Here is a 14,297-nt window from a genome sequence, read left to right as displayed (position 1 = left end):
TGACTATTGTCGGCACACCAAACAAAGCAGAGTGCATTAACTCAGTTTGATGGGGCTGTGTCGTGCTGCACAGAGCTGTGCTCCCATGGAGTCCTGCCATTCACCAGTAGATGGCAATGCCATTGTTTTCACAGCAGCAATGGATTTTAATTCATCATAGTTCAGTTAATTAGCATGAAATATTTATAAATTGTATACGCAAACCTTGCTTGTGAATCAGTCATACCTATTATAGAAACCTGTATCAGAACCCCTACAGTAGTTCCGGAGATTAGTCTGAACATACAGATAGAAATGTATGTAGATAGAAGAAGAATGTTTAATAAAGATTCCACCAGGTCTTGGTACCTTTTTTGAGTAGTCTGATTCTTAAAAGCAAACAATGGAAAATCCAGGATAGAATGAGGACAGTATTATCAAAAGGATAGTTGTCAATCTCTCTCGTTTTTGCTTATCTGTGGCAGTTGAATATTGGCACAGTAGTAATCTCATGTTGGGACACATTGGTAAATGCAGAAGTTAATGTTTTGGCTTTCTGTCTACCCCAACACAAGACTAATCCATGATTGGACAGATGGCCAGATCTTTCTAGGGTTTTCTGCTACATCTCTTGCAACAATCTATTTGTGGTAATTATTGTTGTCGTCATACATACCCATTCTTACAAATGCGGTAGTTGCTGTTAAGTATTCTCTATAAGTTTCCCTGCAGTCTCCTTTTCAGAGAGACTGTAGTAGTCTGTTTTCACAACATTCTCCAAAGGAAGGAAGTTTAGGGGTTAACATCCCATGAGAGAAGGGATCATTAGAGATGTAAACATGCACAGTACTATTATACTAAGGTGAGTATTCAACATCTGTCATTATTTGGTATGTATTTACCTAGACTGTACTGTGGTTTACAATGTCTCTGAGCTTTAACTGCAGTTGTTCTGTGCTTTTCAGGGCAACAAAATGTTCACAATTTGTATTTTAAGTAAGTTCTTAGTGACTGTGTCATTAGTTGTACCAAACACAAATACTTTCCTATGTAATTTTTTTCCCCCTTGCTGACCACAATCCCTGTAATATCGTAGTTACTAATCACAGTCTCTTTTGTGACTCTCTCAGAAAGATAAGGTTTGTTTGTACCAGGAGATCCTAAACATCCCTTTCACGAGTGAGTTGTTGGACTAATTGTTTGAGGCAGTTGCCTAGTAATGAATTCATAATAACTTCGCAATACTGTCCTTACAAGGCTGTTAGTCACTGTGTGCTAAATCTGTGTTATTGAATTTAGGCTATCTTGGAATAACTCTAATAATACTGTATCTAAATTTGGCAGATAGTAGATTCATCAGTGTTTCTTTTGGAGGGAGGTTTGTTATGGTGGGGAGAGAGAGAGAGAGAGAGAGAGAGAGAGAGAGAGAGAGAGAGAGAGAGAGAGAGAGAGAGTGACTACTGTTGGGGAAATAAATGAGAGTGAGTTCTTAGGCTTGGCAGTGAACACTCTTAACGGTTAATAGCTAATATTTAAAATGTACACATCATATATACTGCCCGCACATCCAGGAATGATCTGTCATGGATGGTTTTATAACTCACCACCCATTTGCATAAGCAAGGGTTCTTCATCTGATCTTTTCACCAATCAAGTCTCTAGTTTGGACCCTCCACTGGGCACTGAACCTGAATACGTTTACCAGTCCTTGGAATAATGGTGCTAATAGATAGCTGTACTCAACCACCACTTTCTCCATTGTCTACAAAGAACCAAGGATACACTCTGATCTTAGACAACAGATATTGGTGATGATGAGGTGAGCCACTATCTGCATCATATTGTAACCTGTGATCTCAGTTGCTCCTGAGACAGCTTCTACCATTTGATGGATGATTCCTCCTAAGATATACGCAAGGTGCACAATCGATTCATTTCGCTCGTGTGACACTGTTTCCCTAAGAGTAAAATCAGATACCTAACATTGAAGTTGCCTTAATAATAAAGGCCCTTATGCCCTCTCCATGGGTGCTTGGACCCATCAACAGTAGAGAGAGTGCTGCTCAGGCAAGAGAGACAAAACCCAAAGGCTGCCACATTATCAGCATTATTAGTATTGGGTCTAGAATTTCTGTCATTTTCCAGATAAAAATTTTCTCCAGATCTGACTACAAGAACACAAAGATAATAAAAAAACTCAACATTTTATTACTTAAAGAAGGCTAGTACAGAAAAACACTTCCCATGGAGTGACTAGACTCTTAGTCTGAGACACACAAGCTGAATATCAGTGGGCCGGGCCCAACTCTACAAATCATTGGCTGGCCAGTAGAGTGCACTACAGAGACGGTGCACGCATCTTACAGTGGGTGGCCTATATCTCCTGGCAGTAGTGTGTTGCTACTTCTGTGGCACTCCTGAATCGCGGGTGTGGAAACTTACATGGGTCACCCCTCCCCCCCCCCCCCCCCCTAGTGGCAGAGCATCACTAATTCCCTAAATGTGGAGTGGATGGCTGCAGTGTGGAGATGGTTCTCACACCCATTGAGGCCTTGGAGGCGATTAGGAGAGCAACTCCTGGTCAATGGAAATCTCAGAATAGGGGCAAAAGTCCCTGGTTTAGAAGTGCCCCAGTACTTCCCTTGTATGGGAGCAAACGATGATGGGACCAGCAATGAGCAGTCCTAGCCGGAATCCATGGAAACGTCTGGTGGCAGTGGGGAAGTTGGAGGCAACCCCACTGCAGACTGAGACGACACAAGAGACATCGATCCGGCAAGGTGCTTGTCCATCAGCTGGAGGGGTACCAGAATAGCTGCAAGAGGCTGCAAAGTCGAAGGCTCATCTGGTGGCACAGATGCAGGCAAAAATTGGCGCAGCCAGGATTTGGTGGGTGGGTGTCCTCCCAGACTCGAGCTTATTTTGATGGTAGCAAACCTCGTGGTATCCTGTCTGCAGAGTGTAGACACAGCACCCACTGTGATGCTCAGTGGTTGCTGGTAACCGGTGTGGGTGCCAAACAAGTCCGTGCACCCAGAGACTGCTGTCACTGGCGATGTAGTGGAACATGAATTTGGGCCTGGATGGAGGAGGTGGAGCAGTGTCCACAGCTGATTAGTTAGCGCCTGCGTCCGGAGACGGATGGTTTCACGACCAATATTTGCGTTCATTTTGGTTTTTCACTTCTTCTGGTTTCTTCCTTCCTTTGGTTGGTTCCTTTCTTTGTTCTTCTCCATCTCACTGTCTTACTTACTCTTCTCCTTGCCTTCTCCTCCTTGCCTTCTCTTGTCTCCGCCTCGGCGTTTGAGACAGTCTGTCCTTTCTTTCCCTCTCTCCTTTCTTTTTCCTCTTCTTCCTTCCTCCCTGTGCGTGCCTGAAGGCCGACCCATGCGTTCGCACGCGTAGTCGGTGACGGGGTAACGCGTAATTCCCCGCCCTGGGTAGACAAGTAAGGCACGCACGTACCCCCTGGTAAAGGCCAGGCCCAGGGAGGGGTGATTGCCTGAGCTGACACCTTCCGACCATGCCGATTGGTCCCTCCGTCCGTTTCTCGGGAGGTGTGACCTGAGGTGTGAACAATCACCTAAGGCGGGAGTGCCCTCTGAGAAGGTCCCCACAAGGAAGGAGCGCGCCATCGAAGACGCTGGCAATCATGGGGGATTCCTCCGCAATGGATTTCTCTTCTTCTTTTCTCTCGACTTCTGCCCACAAACGGAAACTTGACTAGCCACCAGTGACAAAAGTACTACCGCCTGCCCCACAGTTCCTTGTAGTTTCTCGATCTGAGGACGGAAAGGATTTTTCCTCTGTCAACCCTTTCGCTATCCAGAAGGGCGTACATGTCATAGCTGGATCTGTCAAGTCTTGTACCAGGTTGCGCAATGGTACCTTGTTACTAGAAACTGAGAGCGCCTTACAGGCACAAAAACTGCTTCCGGCCACACTCCTGTACACGTTCCCTGTCCGGGTGGAGGCTCACCGCACTTTGAATTCGTCTCGTGGTGTGGTCTATACTAGATCACTCGACGGATTGACTGACGAGGAGATTCAGTCTTTCCTCGTTGAACAGGGCGTGACGGCTGTCCGTAGGGTCATGAAAAAGGTCAACAATGACCTTGTACCGACCCGGACACTTTTCTTGACCTTTGATGGTGTTCAGCTGCCGTCGCGCATCAAGGCGGGCTACAAGGTTATTTCTGTTCGCCCCTATGTCCCGACACCTACGCGCTGCTACCAGTGTCAGCATTTTAATCACACTCGCCATTCTTGTACCAATGCGACTACATGTGTGATTGTGGCAGGGATGCCCATGAGGGTGACTGTCCGTCTCCGTCTCCTCGTTGTGTGAACTGTCACGGTGACCATGCAACGTCCTCCCGCGACTGTCCCGTCTACAAGGAAGAACGCTGTATCCAAGAAATTCGGGTCAAAGAGAAAGTCCCCACCTCGGCTGCCCGCAAGCTATTCGCTAGTAGGAAGCCCTCGTTTCTCCCTGCAGGGACGTACAGTACTGTCCTCGCCTCTCCTCGGACTACCAGGGAGGTGGCGACACAGACATGCGATCTGATCTTCAGCACTACGGTCGTCTGTTCGGCCAGTGCTAAGATCGCCCGGTCGACGTCTCCTCTTCCTCCAGTCACCCCTCCGACACAAGCACCTTTACCAGCTTCTGCCAGGACGAAGACCCAGAAGTCAGAAGCACATCAAGAAAGAACCGTCTCGTGCAGACCTTCTACGTACCTCGAACCCTCAGCCATCAACCAATCCTTCCACAAAACGACCTTCCAAGAAGGCTCATAGGAAGCACAGTTCTCCTTCCCCGCCATGGCGCATTTCTCCTCCTGCGCCACCCAGCGGTTGCCGCCCCAGGCCGTCATCTGTTTTGCTTGGCCGCACCGCTGGTAGCCGAACATCTGGCCGTTCACCAGCGGAGGAAGCTACCCCTCCCGGCCATCTTCACAAGATGGGCGATGAACCTATAGAACAAATGGACGATGACTGTCCGCCTCCTGCTAGCGGTGGCAGTGATCGCTCGAAGCCGGGCCCTCAGCGGCCTTCTAGATGACCCCTTCTTCCATCTTCTTCTCACAATGGCACTTATTCACTGGAATATTTGCAGCATTCGCTCCAACCGAGAGGACTTGAAATTGCTGCTCCGCTTGCACCGTCCGCTCGTCGTAGCCCTCCAGGAAACGAACCCATGCGATCAAATTGCCTTGGCACACTACACCTCTGTGCGTTTTGACTTACCCCCTATGGCAGGTATTCCGGCTCATGGAGGGGTTATGTTGCTGCTCCGGGATGATATCTACTATGATCCCATCATATTGCACACCGGCCTGCAGGCAGTTGCCGTCCGCATTACTCTCCCCAATTTTACATTTTCCATCTGTACCGTTTACACTCCATCATCGTCTGCCATTACCAGGGCAGACATGCTGCAAATTATTGCTGAGCTCCCTGCTCCATTTTTGTTAACTGGAGAATTCAATGCTCACCATCCTCTTTGGGACACTCCAGCATCCTGTCCGAGAGGCTCCCTGTTGGCAGACGTTTTCAACCAGCTCAATCTTGTCTGCCTCAATACTGGCGCCCCTACTTTCCTTTCAGACACCTCTCACACCTATTCCCATTTAGACCTCTCTGTATGTACTACCCAACTTGCACGGCGGTTTGAGTGGTATGCGCTTTTTGATACATATTCGAGCGACCACTTCCCGTGTGTTGTCCATCTATTGCATCATACCCCCTCTCCGTGCTCAACTAGTTGGAACATGTCCAAAGCAGACTGGGGGCTCTTCTCTTCCAGCGCGACCTTTCAGGATCAAACCTTCACAAGCTGCTATAGTCAGGCCGCACACCTCACGGAAGTCATTCTCACTGCTGCTGAATATTCCATTCCTCACACTACTTCTTTTCCACGCTGCGTACCGGTCCCCTGGTGGACCGCAGCACGTAGAGACAACTTACGTGCTCGTCGACGTGCTTTATGCACCTTTAAACGCCACCCTACAGTGGCGAATTGTATCAATTATAAACGATTACGTGCGCAATGTCGTCGTATTTTTAAAGAAAGCAAGAAAGCCAGCTGGGCTGCTTTCAAAGCACCTTCAACAGTTTTACTCCTTCTGTTGTCTGGGGTAGCCTGCGACGGCTATCTGGCACTAAGGTCCACTCACCAGTTTCTGGCTTGACGGTCGCGAATGACGTCAATTGGCCTCTGAGGATGTCTCCAATGCCTTTGGCCTCTTTTTCGCAGAAGTTTCAAGCTCCACTCATTACCCCCCTGCCTTCCTCCCCCAAAAACAGGCAGAGGAGGCTCGGCCACCTAATTTCCACTCCTCAAATTATGAAAACTACAATGCCTCATTCACCATGGGGGAACTTGAAAATGCACTTGTCCGGTCACGGTCCTCCGCTCCGGGGCCTGATTCTATTCATATTCAGATGCTGAAGAACCTTTCTCCTGCGGGTAAAGGTTTCCTTCTTCGTACTTACAATCGCATTTGGATTGAGGGACATGTTCCCGCGTGCTGGTGCAAGTCTATTGTTGTACCGATTCCTAAGCCGGGGAAGGACAAGCACTTGCTTTCCAGTTATCGACCCATCTCACTTACCAGCTCTGTCTGTAAGATGATGGAGCGTGTTCTCAGTGGCATGTCGTGGGGAGCGGATCGAACCGTCCTACTTCGCCTATATCTGTCCATCGTCCGCTCCAAGCTGGATTATGGGTGCTTTGTATACTACTCTCCACGGCCGTCCATCTTACGCCGCCTCAACTCCATACAACATCGGAGTTTACGGATTGCGATCGGAGCGTTTTATACTAGTCCCTTCGAGAGTCTTCATGCTGAAGCCGGTGAATTGCCACTCACCTACCGGCGCGATATACTGCTTTGTCGGCTTCTGTCAATGCCCGACCACCCATTGTATCGTTCCTTCTTTGACGACTCTCTCGACCGTCAATACGGGTTGTATGTCTCTGCCCTGCTACCCCCTGGAGTTTGCTTTCGTCGCCTCCTTCAACACCTTGATTTTTCACTCCCTGCAGCCTTTAGAGTGGGCAAGAGCCACACACCACCTTGGCTCCAGGCTCAGGTTTGCGTTCACCTTGACCTCCGCTCGCTCCCAAAGGAGGTTACCACCGGTTCAGTATACCACTCTCGTTTTGTCGAACTTCGTTCGAAGTTCATTAATATTGACCTTCATTTATACAGATGGCTCTAAGACCAATGACGGGGTCGGGTGTTCTTTTATTGTCGGGGCACAAAGTTTCAAATACCGGCTACATGGCCATTGTTCGGTCTTCACAGCTGAGCTCTTTGCCCTCTACCAGGCTGTTCTTTACGTCTGCCGCCACCGACATTCTGCTTATGTCATCTGCTCCGATTCTATGAGCGCCATCCAGAGCCTCAGTGATCCGTATCCGGTTCACCCTTTCGTGCACCGGATCCAACGCTCTCTTCAGCAGCTGGTTGATGACGGGTCTCCAGTTAGCTTTATGTGGGTTCCTGGCCATGTCGGTATCCCTGGGAACGAAGCTGCAGATGCCGCGGCCAAGGCTGCGGTCCTCCAGCCTCGGACGGCTTCTTGTTGTGTCCCTTCATCAGATTGTAGCACGGTTATTTGTTGGCGCATTTTATCGCTGTGGCATGCCGATTGGGCTGCACTTAGGGACAACCACCTTCGGGCCTTGAAACATCTTCCCGTAGCTTGGACGTCCTCATCACGTCCTTCTCGGCGGGAGGAGTTCGTTTTGGCCCGGCTACGAATTGGACACTGCCAGTTCAGCCATCGCCATCTGCTGACGGCAGCGCCGGCGCCGTTCTGTCCATGTGGGCAATTGCTGACGGTCCGCCACATTTTAACGTCCTGTCCGGATTTTACTACGCTGCGTCTTGATCTTGGCCTGCCATGTACTGTGGATGCCATTTTAGCGGATGACCCAGGAGCTGCTGCTCGCGTTCTTCGTTTTATCAACTTGACACACCTGTCTAAGGACATTTGATTATGCTGTAGTTTTTTAATCCTATGCCTGTTAATACGTCTTTTATAGTGTTGTCCCTTTTAGTTGCTGTTTTAACCTTGTGCCTCGCGGTACATTCCTAAATTAGTCGGGGCGCTAATGACCATTGAAGTTGTGCGCCCTAAAACCACAAAAAAAAACAATGGCCAGAGCCTTCTTCTTGATGTAGGAGTAATGGACTTGTGCTGGACTGAGAATTTTGGATGGAAATACCAGTGACTGCTCTAAGCCATCTGCATTTCAGTGGGCAATGACCACCACCATGCCATAGTGCGAGGCATCTGTAGCTAAAATGAGTGGTTTGCTAGACTCAAAAGTAGCTAGACACAGCACTGACCTGAGGTGGTCCTTCAATGTGGGAAAGGCCTGGTTGCACATTGAAGATGAAGGAAGTGCCCTTGTGAAGAAGGAGGTAGAAAGGCCGCGCAATGGCAGATGCCCCAGGAACGAACCAATCGTAATAGGCAAGTTTACCCAAGAAAGCATGCAGTTAGTATGACGAAGAGCAACAAGTCAGGTCCATAATGGCCTTGAGCAGAGTCGCAAGTGGTTGGGTATCCTGCCATGATACGTTGTTGCCCAGATACTCAAGAAAGGGTTGGAAAAATTTAGACTTCCGTAGACTGCATAGATTGTATTGCAGTCACAGGACCCAAAGTTTTTCCAAAACAGCCTGGAGATTGTGCAGGTGGTTGCTTGTAGTATGTCTGGTAACAGTAATGTCATCCAGATGATTGAAACACTGTAGAATAGTATACATGACCATATTGAGAACAATGATGCATATGGACTCCTTATCAGAGGGTCACTGGTGATATGCTTCAGAAAGATCAAGTTTGGCACAGGATTGACCACCTGCTAAGCATATGAACAGCTCTTTCAAACATGGCAACGGACGTGTGTTGGCCACAAACTGTGAATTCACAGCGACCTTACAGTCACTGCAAGTTCCCAATTTACCAGAGCATTTCATAACAATAACAGGGGGTGCAGCCTATTAGCTAGAAGAAATGGGGACCACAACCCAAGAGATGCAAGCCGGTACAGCTCCACCTTGACTTTGGAGCGGAGGGCTATTGGAATCTGCTGGGGGGGGGGGGGGGGGGGGGGGAGAGGTCTAGCACCAGCCAACTGTCAACTGTGTGCTTTAAAGTCTGTGGTGCACCCTAGGCCTTTCACAAAAAATATCCTGAAATTCGGAAGACAGAGATTCCAATGATAGAGAGAGGATGTCGGCAGATACAAACTATATGGAGTCCATGATTGAAAAGCCAAAGGCTTGAGAGGCATCAAACCCGAAATTGTTTTCTAAACTAGCATAGTGAACAACAATAAAAGTGATTGGCCGAGTTACTGATCTATAATTAACATCAGCTGTGAATTGTCAAAGCAAGACGATTTGCTTTTTACCTTATTTCTGTAAGGGCCTGTTAACTGGTGACAGCAGAGAAGAATCAAGGTCTGAATATGTTTGGGCATTAAGCAGAGAAACTGCCATGCCGGTGTCCACATGCAGGTGCAACTGTCACAAGAGAACCAAAACCTTGATAAAAAAATCTTGTTGAATGACTGATCAGGAATCAGGCCTAATGGTGACACTTCCTGGAAATCCATATCTGTGTCCTCTGATATTGCGTTCTGTGCTGTTGCTTGGCAGAGTACTACATGTGGCCTTTTCTCTGACATGACAAATGGCTCAGTGCTGGGTATGCTTTTATCTATCATGTTGTGAGTAACGAGATGCACACAACGACAACAGGGAATGGCGGCTGGAATGCTGTTTCCTTGCTATGAGCAAGCTGCCGGATGGGCCGGCTTGCACCACTGCTATGTCACCCTCCCTGGATGCAGTGGATGCAGGTGGGCTATGCGTGGATGCAGGTGGGCTATGCTACACTGCCGTCACATCACTCCATGGATCCAGCTGTCGACCAGCTGCCCCCAAGATCTCATACGACTGGGCAATGAACAACACCTCTTCAAGGGAATAGTTTTCTAATTGGAAGGCTTGTTTCTGGACTTCCTTATCCAAGGTGGAGCAGATGATGACTTCGTGAAGCATGTTGTCTGCATATGACACTTTTGACTTGGACATGACAAAATGGCACTTGCAACTAAGGCCGTAGAGTGTTGAGGCTCAGACACGATAAGACTGATGTGACTGTTTCTTCCATTAGTGGAATTCAACCCTAGCAGCCACAATGTGCATGCTGTAATGGTAATAGGAAAACAACAATGAGCATAAATTGTCAAAAGACAATGAAGAAAGTTCCTGTGATGAGGCCAACAGCTGCAACATCTGATACAAGGCGAAATCCATGACAAAATCACTGCATGACATACCTCTGCATTCGTCACATGGAAGGCCTGAAATGATGCTGTAGGCAGTGTTCATATGTATCCCAATCTTCTACTGCCTCATCAAACAGGAGGAACAGCGGAGGAAACATAACCAGAGGCAAAGGTGAAAAGAGCAACTCTGGCACAGCCTGTCGCACAGCTGTAAGAAGTTCTGTCTGCTGTTACACCAATTTTTGAAGCAGAGCTTCCACGTCACAATAAGTAAAATGTTGCAGCCTAGTGTGAAAAGCAACTGCACAACAAAACACGTGAAAAACAAACCTACTTGTCTCCAGTGTGTTCTGGCTTCAGGAACACACCGATAATTACAAACACAACACTTTATTATTTCAAGAAGACTGCCACAGTAAAACACTTGTCATGAAAAGAGAGACACATGGCGAATGTCAACATATGTCTGAGAGCGAGGTGGAACGGGTCCAACTCTATAAGCTATTGGCCAGCTGGTAGAGTGCACTATGAAGATGCTACATGCACATCCAAGTGTGGGGGCCTCTGCCTCTGCTACTTCTGTGGCGCACCGTACAGCTGTCTGCCCAGATTTTGGATGTGGAATCTTATTTTGGTCACTACAGCCACAACCCATCAGATTCGACCAGGTGATTATTTCATCTTCAGTTGGATTCATTGAAGATCACATCATGTTAGGAGACTTGTTATGACACAACATGGGATTGCCTTGTCACTTCACAGTGGTACGATTTGCAGGATCCTCTTGAAGCCAGTCAACAGTTCCTAATGCAGTTTCCAGACTACAGAACAGAAATGCACATGAGAAATTTCACATAATGAAATAACAACTTTTCTTATTATTTCTGCTTAAGAGAGAAAATTAGACTTTAACTTTCATTTGTCTGTTAGGCTTACTCTTTTATGAACAGTTCAGAGTCTTTTTTACAATCCCCCCACCCCTCCCTCACATCCAGCTCTCTCATTTCGTCCCCTCAGATAATAGTGAGTGAACCCTGATGCTGCAAAAATAATATATAATGCATTTTCTGCTGTTCTTTGAATTTTTGAAGTGTCAGTAAAAATGAATGTTGGCATAATGGTAGGTGAATGATTCTTTTACATGCTAGAATGTATGGCCCCTCTCTTCGCTTCATGGATTAGGTTTCTGCATCTGTTCTGAGCATGTTTTATGCATATTTTTACATTGAAAGGTTGTCATTGTAGTCTTCAGCCTGAAGACTGGTTTGATTCATCTTTTACCCTCAGCATTTCCATCCACTATGAAAGTGAAGATTCCTTAATGCATCAGGATGTGTCCTATCAAATGATCCCTCCTTTTAGTCAGTTTGTGTCATTGCAATACATTTCTTTTTTCCTCACATTCATTCAGTACTTCCTCATTAGTTACTGTATTGACCCATCTAATCTTCAGCATTCTGCTGTAGAACCTCTCTTCAAAAGCTTCTACTCTCTTCTTATTGAAGTGTTTATCGTCAACATTTCCCTTCCATACAAGGCTATTCCCCAGACCAATACTTTCAGAAAAGACTTTGTAACATTTAAAATTATATTCAATGGTAACAGTTACTTCATTTTCAGAAATGCTCTTTTAGATATTGGGAGTTTACGTTTCATATTCTCTTCACTTTGACCATTGGCATTACCAATATCTAATTGACCTTAAATATATCTGTGGTGGAATACCTCCAGATATTGGTACAACTGCATTAACAGACCACAGTGCAATAACTTTGAGATGTAGTGTGAGGCATTGATAGTCAGTTAAGTCTCTTGTTTTACCATTGTTGCTTTTGAAGATATACACCTCTCTGAATTTATATCAATTGTGTAGCTCTTATTGTGTGTTATAAATGCTACTTTCTTTTTAGAGATACTGAAACCACTAATTTGTATTTACATTCACAGTTCTCAATTCCAAGGCTCAGAGGTGGAAAGCACTCAAATGATCCAATCTTGTGTGAGGATCAGCCTGTTCCACATCAGCGACCATCACGTTTGGCTTGCAAGAAAAATGATCCCTTGGATCCAGATTATATTGCAGGTTTGTGAAAACAAGTGATGTTCATTTGGTGTTAGCTAAAACAAGTGATGTTCATTTGGTGTTAGCTGGGGGATTGACATGTTTCTTTCAAAGCTGTAACATATTCTGAAATTTTCCAATTGACTTAGATTAATCCTGTGGCACATAGTGTCCACTACAGTGGACAGCTGTTAATGATCACTTCTTTGGCATTTTCAATGCACACAGTTCCCTGCAGTGGTCACTCCCAACTGGTGTTATGTCCTGCATGCATTTGCAGCCTCATGACTCACTGAAACCGCCAGAGAATTTACCATTAAAAGTTGTCCACTGCACACTGCAGTGAAATTCGTGCACCACAGGGTTAAGTGGAAGATTCAAAGCTAATACTGGAATTGACTTGGTACTGGGACCACCATGCCACTTTTTTTAATCTTGTTTAGGCCAATTGACCCTTTTTTTAACCATAGCCATTTCTTTCATCTGGCCAGGGTGGCCATTTCTTTCAAAAATAAATAAATTTTGAACTGGAGCAATACCAATTATAGAATACTCTTACATTTTATTCACATTATTTATGACATATTTCTGTTGGTAATGCTTTGTCAATTCACTTAAAGTGAAATTGCTTAATAAATTGACCCATCTAATCTTCAGCATTCTTCTGTAGCACCACCCTTCAGAAGCTTCTATTCTCTTCTTAGCTGAAGTGTTTATCATCCACATTTCCCTTCCATGCAAGACTACTCTCCAGATCAATATGTTCGGAAAAATCACACTGTTGCATGTTGTACTGAAAACAAAACATTAACTGTGTTGCATCAGTTTCCATTTTGAAAAAATGCATTTGGAAAAGTAAATGCCTTTCTCTTACATTGGAGGAGAAACAGAGTAGAACTGAACTGTTATTTCATAGCATGTAGTTTCAGCAACTCTTAAGGATGACTCAGAAGAGACTCCAAATTATCTGAATATCTGAGAGGAAAACAAAAAAATCTCACATCCAACAGGATCGAGGCAACTGGTTTGCCAGCTAGGAATGTGGGAGAGATGGGTGGCAGGTGCACAGGCTAGGCATGTGATGCATGGTTGACAGAGAAGGTGGGGGATGGAGAACACAGAAGTGGAAACTGTTGGGTGGAGGCTGTGGAAGCAATGGGTTACTGGAGGCAGAGGCCAGAATGATTGTGGGAGTGAAGGATGTGTTGCAAGGATAACTCTCATCTGCATAATTCAGAGAAGCTGGTGATACAGGGAAGGATACAGATGGCCCAGACTGTGAAGTAGTCATTGAAATAGAGCTTGTTATGCTCAGCTGCATGTTGTACGATTGGTAGGAGGGGGGATCAGCTTTGTTCTTGGCAACAGTTTGGCAGTGGCCATTCGTCCTGGTGGATAGCTGGTTGGTAGTCATACCAACATAAAAATTGTGCAGTGTTTGCAACAGAGTTGGTGTATGACATGACAGCTTGGTGGAAGACCTGCCAAATCCACCCAACCAACAGTCCTACTCCACTCTTTTCACAGACTTACTGTATCTCCACAGAGGTCGGGTGGCCACCTGTGCTGTAAACAGTGCACAACTTTTATGTCATTATGACTACAAACCAGCTGTTTACAAGAAATGATTCTGCCGAACTGTTACCAGGAACAAAGTTAACCACCTCGTGGGACTACATGCAGCTAAGCATGTTGTTGTTGTTGTTGTTGATGATGATGATGATGATGATGATGATGATGATGATGCAGCTCTCCATGCTAATCTATCCTGTCCAAGCTCCTTCATATCCCAGTACCTACTGCTACCTACATCCTTCTGAATCTGTTTAGTGTATTCATCTCTTGGTGTCCCTCTATGATTTTTACCCTCTGCGCTGCCCTCCAGTGCTAAATTTGTGATCCCTTGATGCATCAAAACATGTCCTACCAACCGATCCC

General features: G+C 46.1%; 1 protein-coding gene across 1 annotated transcript in view; it reads left to right on the top strand.

Moving 5' to 3' along the window:
* LOC126282196 (RNA-binding protein NOB1) overlaps positions 1-14,297 on the top strand; it is a 64,158-nt gene that overhangs the window by 41,676 nt on the left and 8,185 nt on the right. Inside the window, exon 6 of the mRNA XM_049981729.1 lies at positions 12,245-12,380. Within this exon, the coding sequence (XP_049837686.1) occupies positions 12,245-12,380 (136 nt within the window). The remainder of the gene's footprint in view (positions 1-12,244; positions 12,381-14,297) is intronic.

This window comes from Schistocerca gregaria, chromosome 7 (genome assembly GCF_023897955.1).
Source record: "Schistocerca gregaria isolate iqSchGreg1 chromosome 7, iqSchGreg1.2, whole genome shotgun sequence".
NCBI classification, from domain to species: Eukaryota; Metazoa; Arthropoda; class Insecta; order Orthoptera; family Acrididae; genus Schistocerca; species Schistocerca gregaria.
Note: the sequence above shows the minus strand (reverse complement) of the source record. Positions and strands in the feature narration are given on the sequence as shown.